This window comes from Archocentrus centrarchus, chromosome 7 (genome assembly GCF_007364275.1).
Source record: "Archocentrus centrarchus isolate MPI-CPG fArcCen1 chromosome 7, fArcCen1, whole genome shotgun sequence".
NCBI lineage: Eukaryota > Metazoa > Chordata > Actinopteri > Cichliformes > Cichlidae > Archocentrus > Archocentrus centrarchus.
In genome coordinates, this window is record NC_044352.1 from 26,498,010 (window position 1) to 26,515,468 (window position 17,459).

Consider the following 17,459-nt stretch of genomic DNA (forward strand, 5'->3'; position numbering starts at 1 on the left):
TGTCCCTGATGGTTGTGGATAGCCGTGATGTCTACAGTGATTGCAGATGACTTTGAGGGTCAACTGTGAAGAATCTGTGCTGTAAAGCCAGGCCAGATGATCAAACACACTATCTGCTACTCTACATCCTCTTGTTCTTAAACAGGAAAAAGGAAGTCTGACTTCCAACCTTTTGTGGCACATGTCTGATCTTTCCACCACTGGTTAAACAGAGAGAATCTCGTTCTTGTGGTTTTCTTCTTTACAAAGCCATGGGAACATCAGATCAGTAACATCGGGGGCTGCTTTCACAAACATTTTTAGATTATTCTCAGCAGGCCCGTAACTTAGTCTCAGTCTCCTTAGCAAGGAGTCCGTTATAAGTCATTCATAGTCATTCTCAAGATGAGTGTTTCTAGCTCTTCTATGTGTTTGTTCAAAAGGTGTGATAAATAATGAAAAATGATAATGGGCATATAACAGACAGTAAATTCCAAAGACATCATAGAACTTAGCCTCTATTATATATTATTTTATGCCTTAATATAGTTCAAGCTATACTTAGGCCTAAAGAAATGTTTGAAAACATAGACACAGGTCAGCGACCCCATGGCAACCTCAGCTCATGAGGGGAAAAATGTGTATCCCCTGACCAGTTGCTGAGTGGTCGCTGGTGGCTGCTGGCTGTCACCAGGTGAAATTGGTTGCAAAAAGGGTGCTGCACCAAAAACCTCCAAAGATTTTGCCTGGAAGATGCCAACTTGTCTGCAAACACTTGCCATTTACTCTCCAAGCTGCAGTGTAATTTGAACGTTTACCTTTAGAATGAATGTTGGGCCCTACTGCTGCAACCAGCATGCTTAAATTTCTGGTTTCTGTAGCACTTTTCACAGTTTCACTACCGCTTGTTGAGTAGTTTGTGAGTATTTGCGGACAAGTTGGTGTCTTCCAAGCAAACTACTAGTGGTCACAGCAATAACAAGGAGTGATCTCTAGCATGAAACTCTTTGTGACTGCCACAAAGAGTTTCATTATAGCGATTGCCAGCAACTTCCAACAACAATGTACAACAGGCCAGGGAACAGATATTGTTCCCTTGCAAATGGTGGTTGCCAACAGGTCTCCAGGCCTGTGTCACTGAGGCCTAAAAGAAGCGAGTAGCTAGCTAATAGCTAATAGCAAACCACTAAGTCACTGCCTGGTCTAAATGGAGAAATTTGCTAGCAGACATCAGGCTTAGGGCCATCGGACAAATACATATGTTTTGCAGAAAATGTATTTTTATGAGAGAACATTTTAAGTTAAACACAAATATACATTTACAGCCACAACTGCTAATAAATCTCTGTATCCGTTACATTTCCACTCTCATATCCTGCATCTCCAGCTTGCTCTAATCTACACCTAATGAGGTAAGCTGATGGTTAGTATTAGCACTGTTGATCCTGGCTTCCAGCTGGTCAACACATCAAGTGTGGTTTGTGGATTAAAATCCCTAATGCTGCTAAAGTGAAGGGAATGCTGTGACAAATATACATCTGGACAAAGATGAAATCTGAAATAGTACAAAACACCCCAATATTTTTTTTTCCCCATTCGTGACTCTGAAGTCTCAGCTCATTAAAAATAGTTGAGCCAAGCTTTCTGCTTTTGCTGCCGCCTCTTTACTGCGATTTCACCCCAACTAACTTTCAGTACACAGTAGAACAAAGTTAAACTCCCTAAGCACTTGTAAACAAGCCCTGAATAATGGGAGTAAAATTTCTGTCTCACACCTTTTGAGTGCCTTTGAAAAGAATTGCTGACACGCAGAAAGAACCTGTAAGAAACTCAGCTCTAGCTTATTGACAGCAGGTCAGATTGGAGCAAATTAATACTTAAGGGAAATGGAAGAAATATGAAGCTTGTGGATTCTTACTTAATAACAGGCTAAAGATAGCACTCATATATTAACACCAGAAACCTCTGGAGGGTAAATTTACAGCATGTCCACTGTTGTCATGGGTTGCTGTTGCCAAAGCAAGGGTGTAATTAGACTCTATCTGCTGTCTTTGTCCAGAAAGAGGAGAAACCCCTCAGACACACAGTCCCTTAATCTGGGTTTTTGAAGTCTCGGTAAGCACCTAAAGTTTAGTTTAGGTCCAGATTTTCTGGAAGAATCATTTTAAACAGTAGAGGAGGGTGAAGTCTTTCAAGAACCTTGGTAACAGCTATACTTTTCAAATTAGTCTGCAGACAACTGGTAAATTAAGGACTTCTTCCGAGAAAAGGATTGTCTTAGTCGAGTCTTTATGAAGCGTGGGCTGAGCAAACAGCTGCCATTGACTGCAACAATGGCAGGCAAGGTGTGTCACCATCAGGGACTGGTTCCATAAAATTAATAACAGAGAATCTGGATTCTGTGCCAGATACCCATCCCAGTGAAATCCAAGTCTCAGCAACATCCTCAGCCCAGAGCCTGGAAAGCACTGGCCTAGATAGAAACAGATCTGAAGAATAAATGAATAATGAAATATTGCTGGATTTTAATATCCCTCCGCAGGCTTTTGTACTTTATTGGGACACAGAAAGAGAAAGGTGAGGCTGGAGAAAGGGGATGAACTTGTGTACGCCGGTCACAAGAACAAGAAACGAAACAGATTCCCGTTCTTAACTTGAAATGTCAGTGCAGCACTGAACCGTTTATCTGCTTCTCTGAGCTGGAAAACACGCTAAAGAGTTAGCTTGCTACAAAGATGCTAACAAGTCTGAGAAGCACTAACATGTGTATTCAAATTGAATCCAAACGTTGAGGTGAGAACAGCAAGTTTAAAACCAGTAAACCATCCTATCTTTTTGAAACTGCCTACATTTTTCTTTTTACAATCTCTCTGTATTAATTTAAGGCAAACAGTAGCCACACATGCTGACAGTTGCAGGCTGTGTGCCTTACAGACAACACAACTACATAATATGTTCTTCTACATTATCAAAACCAGTCAGCTCATGGGGTTTTTTTTTCCCATGGGAACGGCTGGGTGATGCCGGGGCTTTATCCTTCTTTAAATATCACAAAGATAAAAATGAAACTATTTAAGGATTTATCTTAACCACAGCTTTTACTCGTGCAGCGTGTATTCTCTCTTAGCAAACCTCGCCTGAATTCTGAGCAAACATGCGTTGGGACACCGATGAGCTAATCTACTGTGTATAATAACCAAGCAATTTGCATTTTAATAGCATGCAATTAAAACGACTCCATTACATTCACATTACAATGTGGGCATTTGTCCAGAAAGAAACAGCAGGATGAGTGGAAATGCCCGGATTACGCCCATCACAAGGAATCAGCGGGTTTAGAGGTGAACTATCAAAGCCAGTTTCTCCATTCACACCAAGCAAACTCACATGACTTCAATTCCAATACTCTAGAGGACTGACTATTATTAAATGTCTATGGCAAACCAATTCATGAAGCGAATGCCACATGAATAAAACAGACTCAGCCTCTGTGTGAGTTAATAGATTCAAACTCACTTGATAAGCCAGCCACAGCTCCTCTGAGGCATTTATGAAGTTTTGCTGTGTTAATGTGGTGATGGCTCTTTATATTCTCCTGTGACGGCTTCCTTAGTTTCAAAGTTGGGACAGCGGTGCTGATGGGACTGTAAGGGACTACTGTGTTGCATCCACTGATCACGGGATGGGTAGGAGCTTGTATTCATTGCGTGTTTGTACATTTCCACACACGTGTGTCTCTTTTTACTTATCTTTGCATTCGTGTAGCCGTGTTCAGGAATACGGTGCTACTGTGTGCATGATGTCTCACATGCTGTATCCAGCGTGATTATAGGTTCATAGGTTCTGTGTGCTGTAATCCACCAAACAGGTTTCACCTCACACATTCCTAAGCTAATGTGTGTGTCTGTATGGTGTGGTGTGGTACACAGATCGTATCTATAACTGCCATTTTCCCTCAAGAAAGCCCACACTATCATTCACTGAATGGCTGGGATAATGGACTCATTATACACAAGTGTGTATGTGTGTTTGTGTGTGTATTGGAGAGTGAATAACTGGGATAATTTAGCCATTAAGAGATAGGTGGGGGTTAGGAGGTAATCAAGCATGTATTTAAGTATTTAAAGCTGTTTTGTTTTTTGGGGTTTTTTGGTCAGTAATATCTCTTCGACTGTGAAAGGACCTTTCTCTCTGTCAGACTGACACTTCCTAAAGTTGTGTATTTTGGACATTTAATGTGTAGTTTTGATGCCAGTATCATGTCCACATGTCCATGTCCTGTCCAGATCAGTACAAATACATGCCTCCTAAGCCAGTGACTGAGAGTTCAGTCTGTTGCATTTGATAGCAGAGTAGATAACAGAAACTGTTTGCCTGTCTACAATAATGAAGCCCCAGTGGCCTAATGGATAAGGCACTGGCCTCCTAAGCCAGGGATTGTGGGTTCGAGTCCCATCTGGGGTGAATGTGTTGCTTTTTAAAGCAGCTCAGACAAGGCTTGTGGTCGTAGCTAAAAGAATACTAACCTTCACCGTCAGTTGGAAATAATTATCTCACATGCTCTATCCACCACCACAATCTCCTCCTACACCGCCTTTGTAATTCTATAATAACTAACATCTTTTCTTGCTCCTGTAAAAATTATTACAGCCACCTTTTTGGGGCATTTGTTGATAGTTTTTTTTTTTTTTTTATAGTTTTTCTTGAAATGAATCCTTACACTCGAAGGAAACACCTGGAATGATGTGAACACCCATCAGTTTATCCAGTCATTATTCTAGCCACAGCCTCGGGATTGTGAGTTTGTCTCGCAGCAGGCATGAATGACAGCAGAGGAAGCATGCTAGTTCAATGATCCAGAGGTCAGTGAGGCTGGTGAGCATCAGCATTGTTGCTTTACTGCGTCACTGCTTTTGTCCCATGGTCCCAGTATTGTTCGCCCTTTTGCATTCTGAGCAGTCTCATCAGCAGTGCTGTGACCGAAGCCCCAGCCTGATGGATGAAGAACTGTCCCTCTAAGTCAGGGGTTGTGGTTTGAGCCAAATCTGGAGCCTAGAAATACTCGCTTCTGAGCATAAAGTTTCACAGTGGGTTTTTGTGTTCTGAATTCATGCATTTTAATAAAGGAAACTCCTTTATAGTCTGTGCACTTTCAGCGCCCTTGTTTGTAAAATTGTGTTTTAATATTAAACAGTGTAAATATAATGCTTTCTCTGCAGTATAATCATCTTCTTTTTCTTTATATCTCGCCTTTCCTTATAATTTGACTTATGTTAAACTTTATTAAATACTGGTGTCAAATCCATCTCATGTGGCATTTATTTTGCTTAATTTTTCATCTTCTGTAGCTTTTCTCTCAGTCATTTGTTTTCCTTGTTTTACTCCATCAACATTTTACTGCCGCTGCAACACTCACTTAAGTCTGTGGGATGCTTTTGGTTCCGCTCCACAGCTCTTTGCAGTAGCCGGTTTTCTTCAGTGATAGGTTGAAATACTTCACTTAAATGTCAGACTCTATTGTTTTGGGGTTTTTTTCCCCCCTGGTTAGTCATCTGTTGTGTATCCCAAAGGAAAAGGAAAATCTAAAGGCACAGCGTCTCTAAGCCACCAAACAACATTTTGAGTCAAAGTCGAATTGAAGTTGTTCTGTAATTGCAGCAATTCCATGACAAAAAAAAAAAAATCTCATCCCTTTGTCTGAGGAAAACCTCTGCGGTGATGAGAAGGGAAATGACACACAGTGTAGAGCTCCCACAGAGAGGGAGAAAGAGCGTGCACGCACACCTACACACACACACGCACGCAAATGTGCACAATGGCATGATGGTGGACATGGAGGGCCACTACAATAGACACATCATACTTTTCTTTTTGTTCTCTTTCCAGACACAAGCACACTGACCACTGTAGATATGAAACACACACACCCCTGCGGTTCAAAGTCATGAGGATTCGCTTCAAAAGAATACACAACAAAGAGTAAAATGGGCAGAAATCCTGGAAATAAAACTGCTCGATTTAAGTAAATATGCAAGAGCCTTCAAACACACGCACCAACACGCAAACACACTCCATACTCCTATCCAAGCATGCGCAGCCACACGCATTCAAGGACATGCAGGCATCTATTGTGTATGTAATGTGTGCACACAGACACACACAATCAAAGCTCACTCACTCTCTTCACATTTTCACATCCAGATTTCATTAGAGCCAAATTCCCACCTGGGAGAATCCAAAAAGATTTCCCTTCTACCTCTCTCTTTACTTTCTAGGTCACGATTGGTCTCCAGATTTTTAGGACGGTATCCGCGGACCCTCTGAGTCTCGGCTTATGCAAGAATGTGTAATCAGCTGGTTTCTTAATCAACGGTGGCTCTGGTAAACATGATTAAAGGGAGCTGAGTTTACCTCGCTGTAACTAAAGGTCTGGACGCCTCAAAAATCCTTTTAATTTGAAAGGGATTCACCAGAGCCAAGAGGGCAAACGCTTAAATCCAAATCCTGTTTTAATTACAGGATTTTGCTCGCTCAAAACTTTTGACCGTCACATTTGTTATCCCCAAACAACAAAACCCCAAAAAATGGGTCAAAGTGTTAAGTCCCACCCTATTCAGTGGTGCCGAGAGCATCGAATACAGTGTCTATAATGCACACATCACTTTAGAGCCCCCCTATTCTCCACCGAGTCAGACCCCACCCCACCTCTGCATCCACAAGGTTAAAACAAACAGCAAAAACTGGAGCAGCTGATGCAGAGCAAGAGCACCCTTTAGCAGTCAAAATCAACTCCAGTTCACCACCTCATCAACCTGTAACAGCCGAGTCTGTGCTCTTTTTCTGCACTAGCGTGTTGTGTCAAGAGCGTGAGTTTATGCAACATGCAGAGTGATACAAGCGCACTGCACATAGATGCGCAATGTAGCTCTCCACCAATAAACAGCTGAAATTTGAAGGAGTTATGGCTGCCCTTTCCCTTTTTTTTTTATAAGGAAGCTCTACTGTGTGCGTCCATCAACCACCGCATGGACTTTACTATGGCGGACAGATCGGCCTGGGGCCAAGAAATAATTAATTCACTGATGATCTGAATCTGGGATTTCTGCCATGAGATAATTATTTCTTTGTTAGCCATAACTGAAACTAACAGACAAGGACACTTTTCCAAATTGGAGGAGGGGGTGAGGTGGGCAGGTGGGAGGTTTTGGGGAAGGTCTTTTGGCTTTGAAACTTCATTACCAAAGTGATTCAAAGGGGCTGGCAAAAGATTTGAGTTCTACAGGAAATTAATCTAGAGGCAATAAAGTACCTGCTCTGTATGAATTCTCCGTGCTTTCATTATGCTTTAGAAAAACTTTGCTGCTGCTGATCAAAACACTGCAACGGGTATTTTTACAGCCAACGAATATCTGCCAAAGAAGCAGCGAGTGAAGGTCTTCTTATAAAGCTGTCCACTATAAACAACTGAAATACAAATACAGCAGTAATAAGAAGCACCATCTGACAATGTCCCAGTTTGGCAAAGGGGACTCATACACAAACACTAAACAGCAAACATCCCACGATTGGCTGGCTCATCTTCACCTGCTGTGCCTTCTGCAGTTACGTTCGCACACCATTTCCCTGCGCAATAAGAGCTTATTTGAAACACATCAGTCTCATAAGTGCTGCAATTAAATCACTGACTTTCTTTTTTTCCCTCCTTGCCACGTCTGATTTGGCAGTTTTATAAAGACTTTCAACCTTCAAGAATATTCTGTTATTATTCAAAAGAGGCAAAGGACAAAAGTAGGACTTTTCAATTAAAGTGTCAGACCACATAGCGAGAGGAGAAAGTGAGGTGGGGCTAAAGACGAGGCTGTCACACTCTAAACGAGGCTGCTGGAGGAGGATTAATTAAATACAGGTGGTTAGAGAGATGGAGGACAATGTAGGAAAGAAAAGAAACCAAAAATAAAAAGGCAGATGGAGACAGGTAGAGGGACGGAAAGGCAAGTGTATAATTTATCCATGTAATTGCATAACAGTGTGTGGGCATTAATAGAAGAACAAAGAAAGAAAAGTGAAAAATGGGAAGTGCTGCATGATTCCAGCCACCTGCATGTATATGTGGAAAATGAAGACTTGAAACAATGAAGGAAAGATAAGAAGAAAGCTAAGAAAAGGACATGTTGCCTCTTACCAGAGTGTGTGAACTGCAGCCTGGGCTGAGATGCTCTCCACGCTCCTGTTAAGGTGGCCCCGAGGTGGGCTAGCAGGACCGCTGCCACCAGCAAATACATCACCCTCCTCATCACACACAGCGAGTCCAAGTCTGGGTTCAAATCTACTCGATTCGGGCAACTAACACAATTTCAGACAAAACCTCAGCGTTGTACTCAGGGGGGGGAAAGGGCCAACCTGCAAAAGTAAACTGTTTGAAACACAATTTGAATCCTGTGAGCATCTAAGTCCGAGTCACAGTGATGTCCAAGTGTGTCAGGCTCGAGTCCAAGCTCCTTAAAATAAAGCACTGCTTTTCATAAGAAGGAAAGAGCAGCACTCACACACAAACTTTACCATCCCTGTGTCTGTGATGGTATATGTGCATGTGGGCTTCAGAGACGGAGGCTAAATGCATTCCAAGAAAATAACTAAGTCGTCTCTCTGCTGCCTCCTCACAGCCTGACAGCTTTCTTCTGTTCTGTCTCTCGTCCCGACTCCTCTCTACATGTGCTTGCTCTCTCTCTCTCTCTCTCTCTCTCCCTCCCCTCTCTCTCTCTCTCTCTCTCCCTCCCTCTCTCTCTTTCTCAGGAAGGAGGAGGAGAGCCCAGATCTTTGTGGCCACACATATGCAGACGTGCTCGCCTATTCACTGCTTCGGGAAAACCTTGTTAAAGTGGAAATGAGACGGAGAAATCGGCTTTCATCTTTATTCACCGTTCTCGCAGTCTCTCTCTCTCTCTCTCTCTCTCTCTGCCTTTCCTTATTGCGCTTACTCTCTCGCTCACTCTTTCTTTCCTCTGATTGCTTTTCAGTAAGAACAGAAGACTTATCAACCTGCTGATTGCATGAGATTACAAAAAACAGACAGAAAACGGGTGGCTGATGAACTATCCAGAAAAATCATGATTATGGACCAAGATTTTTTTAAAAAGCAACAAGTATACATAAATGTATACACGTTTATTGGTTTAGCCACTCAGTGAAAGCAGGTTTTCAGAAGCAGTTAAAGTTAGGTCTAGTTTTTCTGACGAGCGTGCAGGTCGGTAAGATGAGACTAACTCATGAAATACAATCAGGGGCTGAGCCAGAGGTGCGCTATTAGTAAATGAGCGAGATCTTACAATCACTTCCAAAACAACCCAACTCCTGTTTTCTCTCCAAACTTTTCCCCTCAGTCTCTATTCTTATTCTCATTATTTTCTCTCCTAACCCATATGCAGTCATTAGAGAGCCCGTGCCTTCTCTCCTGCTCTGTTATTATCATTAGATACTGACTCACTGGAGTGCAGCTGCGGCGGGCTGAATTTTTCACCAGCTCAAGTTCAATCGCAGGCTAGCGGGGACAATTTATTCATTCTCTGGGATAAATAATGAATTTAGGTTACGTGCAAATGAACAAGTATACGCTCCCTCCGAGGATTTCTGGTTTGTAAATGATTTATTCTCCGAGCTTGTTTGTTATTGCATAATTAGTGCAGGTTTTTCTTTAAATGTGACCCAGCGGATTCATTATGTGATTAGATGTCCTCTGCCTTGGTGTTTACACAACCTTATAAAGCTTACAGTTCGCTGGGGTCAAATGTGGTCAAAGCCACTCATTAATTAAGTTATTCAATTAGTGAAGGAGAAAAACTCTCTGTATCTATAGAATCTGCTTGTGATGACACTATGCACTACTGACCTAAGTGACCTTGGGCAAGATGTCACTGCGACTGCATCTCTTAGTGATTAAGTGATTCTGTGGCCCATATTTGTGGAAATAAACTAAAAATAATAAATAAATAAAATATTCATGCTCTGTTTTGTATCATTTAATGAACGTCCATGATTATTTCTGCACTTACGGTACTACCAGCAGGTGCGGAAGTCTCTATTTTTACAGCTTACCTGTCGTTGCTGCAGTGTCGGTCCTTGTTTCAGCCAACCCAGGATCACCTGTCAGTGAAACAGTGCATACAGCGCTGTTACTGTGATACTGTTATCACGCCCCACACTAACCGCCCAGGCTAGTTTTGACATGTATCTTAGACAAACAGGTAACACAAGACACACATATCTGTGCACTAGATATGCAAATGTTTCGGGCATACGTGTTGTGTCAGTTGTTTTAAAAATTGGTTAGCACTTCATAATACAGCCCTCCAGATTTCACTCACAGCATCAGAGTATTTTATCTGAATTTAGGGTCTAATCTTATTTACCTAAAGTGACTTATCAGAAGGTATACTAGAATAATAAGGAAGTTACAATTAACTTATTTAGAAAGAATGAAAAAACTTTTACTCTATGTGATTTTAGGAAGTGAGTAACTTCCAGTTATTTTAGTGGAAAAACAAACAATTTCAATACTACAAGTGTTGCTGTAGCTTTATAGTCAAAAGCTAAGGTCAAGCCTCTCCATATTACTCTCCACACCTCTAAAGGTACAGTAAGGTGCACATACAATGTAAGATGGGGAGGTTATAACGCTATAATAACGCAGCTGCAACTGCAAATGGGATGCTGGAGTAATCACTGACACGAGTCACTGAGTCACCATTAGTTGTCTCCTGATGTGCCTTTTGTAAACGGCTGGTTGAAATTGTGCAAGAATCACAACTGTGCAAGTAAAGTTTGCCTTTCACCTGTCAGTAATGCCCCAAACAGAAATGTTCACCAGAAACTCAATAGTACTGCTGACGATGCAGACTCTCCTTCAGGGGCTCATGATGCTGATGTTCACCTTTCTGAAGAGAAGGCTTTTTTTTTTTTTTACACAAATCCTCCATCCACTGCCTTGAAGCCATCTTACTGGAACCTACCAAACCATCAGGTCATTAGGACAGGATAATTAGAAGCTCGTTGCCAATCTTACCAAAGTCAGTCTGCTTGTTAATTGCAACTAATGACCTCCCAGTCAGCCTGAACAAAAAGCCTCTGATTTCGCTCTGACGCGTTACGTCATCTGTCAATTAGCAGCTGCGCTCTGGCTGTTAAGACCAATTGTTAGTGGTCTTGGATCCCACCGCAGCTTTTCTCTGCAGACCAGGCACACACAGACACACGTCCATTAACTCGTGCACATTCCCCGAGTTTCATGAAGTGAGTGAGAATGCAGCAGTTAACGAGCAGCCCATTGTCGTCCCGTTTGGCTCATGCACTCCTTTAAGGCTGACATGACACGCACCCTGATGTAAGCGACTGACACATGACAGTAATGATTCACAAGCTAATGTAAGTGATGTAAAAACAAACAAGCATCAGCTTCGTTTGAGTGGCCTATCATAATTAGCTCGAACCATCATCACAAGGCTCGTTTAATTAGAGTTGTGAATAGTGTTTATTTAACTCCTTTATATACAGCCTGTGCACCGTACTTCTTTAACGCTGAGAAAAGTTTCAACCTTCTCTCACAGACGTACCTTTATGCTTTTTTAATGACAGTAAAACAGTGTTAGAGTATTAGATTATTATTATGAGTATTAGATTGAATCAAAAATATCGAGATGTGGCAAAAAGAAATGTTGGCTATAGTTTGGTCAGGATACTAAAGTGGAACCCGTATGTGTCCCAAACCTAATCAGCAGATTGGTTATGTTACAGAGACCTTCAGAAAGGTGGGACTATGCTGCCATCTTACGTTTCTTTATACCGCTTACCTGAACGTGACCTCGTGTTACGGCCATCCCGCGAGACTTCCGGCTAATAGCCTTAATTTTCCACCAGCACTGCGAGCAACACTGTTGTAATGATGACTTTGTACCGCTAGAGGTCAGTCTGAGATTGATGTCTAAATTCAGCGGACTACTGTAATAGAGAGACATTTTAAAAGGCTACTATGGTATTTATTCTACGCATATTTTAACTATATGTATACTGAGAAAAAATATTTATCTGATTAGTGCTGCAGCCCCGCCGATACTGGACTCCATAGCATCACTAGAAATAGATCCTGGATCCAAGGTTTCCCAGAATTAAATCACAAATCCACTCCTCATGTTTGTAATAATATCATTATATTGACCTCAGCGTGAGGTGTCTTGTGTTATGCTTTCAATAACACAATCAGATTTTAGAATATAACATAGAAGCTGTTAACTATGTAAGCCTGTACCTTTCTATGTTAAAGTATCATTTATGCCCGCTGTTATTTGGTTTTGGCTATTTTAATTTGGACTACATTTTTTTTTTTAATCAGCCTGTCCGGTTTAATCCCACAGTAAGGTCGGGGTTTTAATTCTTTACCAGATGAGATGGAGTTCATGGCAGGGTTTGGAGAGTATTTTTTGGAGGGAGTGGACTTGACCGTTCTCGTTCTGCGCGCTCCCTTCATGATGTGTTGGAACCTTTTTGTGCGGGGGCGCGGCTGGCGGCGGCGCGCTTTCCTGGGGAGATGCTAGTGAATTGAAAGTAGGCCTAAAACATTTGCATTTTTTTTTTTATTAAGTAACAACTAAGACATCCAACTGTAAGTTTCTTTATTTATTTATATATGTTTTTTGTTTGTTTTGTTTTTTGTTTCGTTTTTTTATGTGCCGTGAATCTTAAATCTTGTTCTACCGGAGAAACAGAGACAGGCGGGTGACGGGACACAGGGCGTTGTGCTTGAGCGTGCGCCTAAAAATAAAACTTTTGGAAACAACAGAATAGGTGGGTGTATCGATGAGTCACAATCACGGGGAAATCCTTGTCATACCCTCCGTCCAAAGTCATAACAAAAACTACACCGCAGACGCACACACACCGAGGACCGAGCAGCCAGCCCTTCCAGTCCAAAGTCATCACCGAAGATCGTCTATTTAAAAGATGAATATCAGTAAAGTAAGGGCGTGACACTCAAATCCTGGGCTTCAGCTGCCGCATACATAAGCCTACTGACTAAGAATAAGGAAATACACATTGCTGCGGCACAGCCTTCTTCTGGTTCACTACACATTTGTTTAGATGACATATAAATGAAACCAATGAATCTGTGTTGAAGAACTGCTGGTCCGTAAGCGGACTGTAAAGACCTCAGTACTGTTTGTGACTGGAAAAATACTCAATGAATGTTCATTTATGGGGAAAAAAGATTTTCTTTTAACACTGAAATGATCTTCTGTTGTTTTATGGGGGTGGGGGGTGCGGGGTCATGGGGTAATTTTTGACTGTACTCCATACCTTTCATTTTAAACCTTTACTTATTATTTTGTAGATAAATATGTATTATGCTAAATATAAAGCTATCCAGCATCATATAATTACTTGAAATGATCTCACATTAAAGTCATATGTACAATCAGTAATAATATTGATCCCAACAGCAGTTAGACTGTAAAACGCATCATAATGTCTTGAGTCACTTGGACACTTTACCTCCTCTGCCATCAATTTATCCTTACAGTCCATATACATTTTATTTATTACACTCACCCATATAATGCATACCGTGTACGCTGTGTACCTTACCAGCTACAAATGTATATCATGTTTTGATATCTGTATATAGTGTTTTGATGTGTGTGTGTACATGTGTGTATATGTATATGTGTGTATTGACATTGATATATATTTTATGTATATAGTGCTTATGTATATGTGTATAGTTTTTCTATTCTATTCTATTTTAGTTCATTTATTTTTACTCATCCTTTTCATTCTCTGTACTGAGCTGCTGTAATGCGTAAATTTCCCCGTTGTGGGATCATTAAAGTTTTATCTTATCTTATCTTAATAAATAATATATCTTAATGCATATGAGTCTATATAATGAGTGTGTTTCCTTGAGGTACTTTAAATGCATTTTGATTGTAGAAAATGTGCAGTGTTAAGCTTCTTGTAACCGTTCCTTAAGTAAATGGTCTGAGGACATATTTTCCCACTTTCAAAACAATCATCAAACACAAAATGATGTTTAAACTAGCATACAGAGTAAGTTAATAGCACTTCACTAGCTTAATGCATAGTTTATTCACTCTCTGTCCGAGACACTGTTCCTGCAAGGGTAAAATATATTATTTCTGCCCTGACCTAGGGGTCAGCCATTTTTTAAATTAATGTTGGTGTGGTTATGTATCTTCAGCTAGAGTTAAATAGCACTGAACCTCACATGAAATGAGATCTTTTCCTGTCGGGAATTTGACATGATGTTTGTTGTTGTTGTTTAGCTTTACCATGAGCATCCTCTTAATTTTGCATTGAGTGATGGTGGATTTGGGTGGAAAAGGGCAGCACGGTAGTGCGGTAGTTAACACTGTTGCCTCACAGCAAAAGGAGGTCCAGGGTTTGAATCCTTTCTGTGTGGAGTTTGCATGTTCTCCCTGTGTCTGCGCGGGTATTCCAGCTTCCTCCCACAGTCCAGAGACATGCAGTTAGTGGGGTTAGGTTAATTGGTGATTCTACATTGGACACAGGTGTGAATGGTTCTCTGTGTTAGCCCTACAATAGACTGGTGACCTTCCCCATGTGTACCCTGCTTTTGCCCTGTAACAGTTGGGATAGGATGGATGGGTGGATGATAAACACGAGTTTATGTCCTAGGTGCTTGCTTGGCTTGGGTATATGGGGTTAACTGTTATTGAAAGAGTCCTTCTAACTGTTGTTTTAACGTCTTTGAAACGACAGCTGTATAAATCTTACTAGCCAGATAATATTAATGATGAAAGCTTCTGCGGGGAAAATTGATTTCTGGTGCTGGTCTGTAGAACAGTGAGCTTGAAAAGTGCAGACAGGTGTAACAAGGCCCGTTGGAGGAGCAGCAGAGTGAGAGCTCTTCCTTTTTTCCTTTTTTCCCCTTTCTCTCTCACAATCCGACCGTTTCACTGCAGAAAACAGGCCCTTGTGTAACCCGCCCCCTCTCTTTTTTTCCTAGCTCCTATTGGACGCCTCTCTTCTTCTTTCTCTTATCTCATTGGATAGACTGGCCAGGCAATGAGCTCATATTGGTTAAAAATAGTTGGGCCCGTGCGCGGCTAAAAATAGAGCGGTATATAAAGCCGGCGGTTGAGCCGCGCTGCTTGCTAGTCTTCCCTGGCTGTTAGGCGAAAGGGTCGGGAGAGAGGGAGAGGAAGATAGACAGAAAGACGGGAGGGGAAGGAGCCATACTGAGGAAGAAAGAAGGCAGTATCGTCACCCTCCCCTTCAGCTCATTCCGCTACAAGTGTTGCACCAGAGACAGCACTATGTCTTACATGCCACCAGTTTTGGGTGGAGTAGGCAGTGACGAACTTCCTTCCTTCCTCTTTGACTCGTGGGTTTCGCTCTGAATGTCTCTAGAGAACCCCAGTCATTTCCTCCTGAGCCAGCAGAGATATCACAGTTGAGGAGGTGCTTCATGAATACCCATAATGTGTTTATTTAAAACCGTCGTAATCCATTTGGATGTGTTGGCACTCCTGTCACTACACCAAACTACTACAGTGGCTCCAACGTGTTGCTTCTCGTGTCTCCGTGATGCATTTGCTATCATGCAGATCTTGGGCTATTAGCTATAGAAAGTGATAAAGCTTGTAAGAAGCATTTTACTATTATTATTGCAAACTTGACTGGCACTGAAACAGATGAGATCATAAGGGCAGGAACAGTGAAGTAAAAAAAAAAAATAAGGCACAGCTTATTGTTTCTGGATTGGGCCCTCTGCTACAGGAAGGTCAGCAGTCACAGGGAGTCCTGTGCAGTGTGAGAAGCTCAAGTTGAGGTGGTTTCTCTCACATCCACCCACTGTGCCTCTTGTAGTCCACTGGAGACCTCCTCCTACAGGTTTTCTATAGCATTTTATCCATCATCCTCCAACCATACCGGACAATTCTCCCACATATCCTGCCAAAGATGACTGGGAAATAGATGTATAGTATTGTGCAAGTGTCTTGACCCACCCCTCACTTTCATTTTTGGAAAATGGGAAATAGGTGCAGTGATTTATTGACATGTACAAACATACAGTATATCAGGCAAAAACTGTCTGTATAACTAATAAGCTTGAAAATCAACATTTGGTACGATTCCTTTATTCTTCCACAGCCTGAACTCTCTTGGGCAGCTTTCTTGTTATTTCTTTAAGTAGTCTTCAGGACTTAAGAGTAAAATGGGAGGCTGAGCCTTCAGCTTTCAGGACCCTCTTCTGTGGAACCAGCTTGGATTTGGAAGACACCCTTTTAAGGCTTAAAAATTTTCCTTTTTGATAAAGCTTATATATTCTTTTTCACTTACCTCTTTTAAGACTCTACCCCACTCTGCATTTAATCCTCAGTTATTATTAATCTCTGGCTCTCTTCCACAGCATGTCTTTTGTCCTGTCTCCCTCCCCCTCACCCCCAGCCGGTCGCAGACCCTCCCCTCCCTGAGCCTGGTTCTGCCTGAGGTTCCTTCCTGTTGTGATTTGGCGCTATATAAATAAAATTGAATTGAATAGTTCTCCAGGCTTCTTGAAGGACATTCAAAAGTTCTTCTTTGCCTTTTGTTCTGTTCTCTGCAAGATGACGCTGCACTGCTTCAATAATGTTGAGGTCCGGGCTTTGGGGAGGCCAATCCATGACTGATAGTTTTCCACTGTATGTTTTTCTGTACAGGTAAGCTTTTACTGTATTGGCAGTGTGTTTGGGTCACTGTCTTGCTGAAAAGCTGTTGCCAATAAGATGTTTTCCAAATGGTATTGCATGGTGGATCAAAATCTGATGGTACTTTTTATTCCCTTCCTTAAAAATGGCTTTTTGACAGTAGCTGGATCAACTGAAGTGTCAAATGTATCTTTTAGGTTGTGGTTCAACTGCTTTTTTTAGGCTTTTAGTCCTTTGTCCTCCACTTGTCCACTTCCCTCAAATTTTTTAACAACACTGCGAACCATGCCAAGTTTTCAGCTCATAGCTTGGTGCAACAATACAATCTTATGTCTGTCAAACTGGTAACAGTTTTGAAATAATTAAAGGATCCAGAGTTTCTGATCTCCCCTTTTTGAAAATGTCCCTCTTTCACAGTATTTGTCTTCAGGCCTGGCATCTCTGTGAATATTAAATGAATGCATAATTTCTGTTCCTGTGTCCTCTTGCACTCTGCCTCCAGCAATTATTGCTTTCCAAATCATAATTTCTTTCTTTAAATTACAGTGGCACAAGAAAGGAATTGACAGATTTTTTTTTACCAGTATTTAGGTGGCACCATTTCACTGCTTAGAAAGAATATACATATGCTAAATATAGTTTTCTTTTTCCTTCTAGAAATTACGCAAAAGTGTATGTAGGTTCTGCTCTACGTGAGTACCATCCTGCTCATAAATTTAATCCGTTTTATTCCTGGATTTCCACTCCTCCACGCTGCATTAC

The 17,459-nt window shown here is 41.5% G+C and overlaps 1 protein-coding gene and 1 non-coding gene across 5 annotated transcripts in view; one reads left to right on the forward strand and one right to left on the reverse strand.

The window, feature by feature from the left end:
- The window catches only part of sema3h (sema domain, immunoglobulin domain (Ig), short basic domain, secreted, (semaphorin) 3H), a 50,289-nt gene extending 41,652 nt beyond the window's left edge, over window positions 1–8,637 (reverse strand). For 3 of the 4 annotated variants that reach the window (XM_030734018.1, XM_030734019.1, XM_030734020.1), the window contains exon 1: window positions 8,162–8,637. In XM_030734018.1, the coding sequence (XP_030589878.1) occupies window positions 8,162–8,273 (112 nt within the window). In that variant the 5' untranslated portion in view covers window positions 8,274–8,637. The remainder of the gene's footprint in view (window positions 1–8,161) is intronic. The other variant, XM_030734021.1, reaches the window with a different exon arrangement.
- Window positions 4,371–4,443, forward strand: trnar-ccu (transfer RNA arginine (anticodon CCU)). Its single transcript has one exon. It is a non-coding gene; the product is annotated as a tRNA-Arg (tRNA).
- Window positions 8,638–17,459: the final 8,822 nt, after the last annotated feature.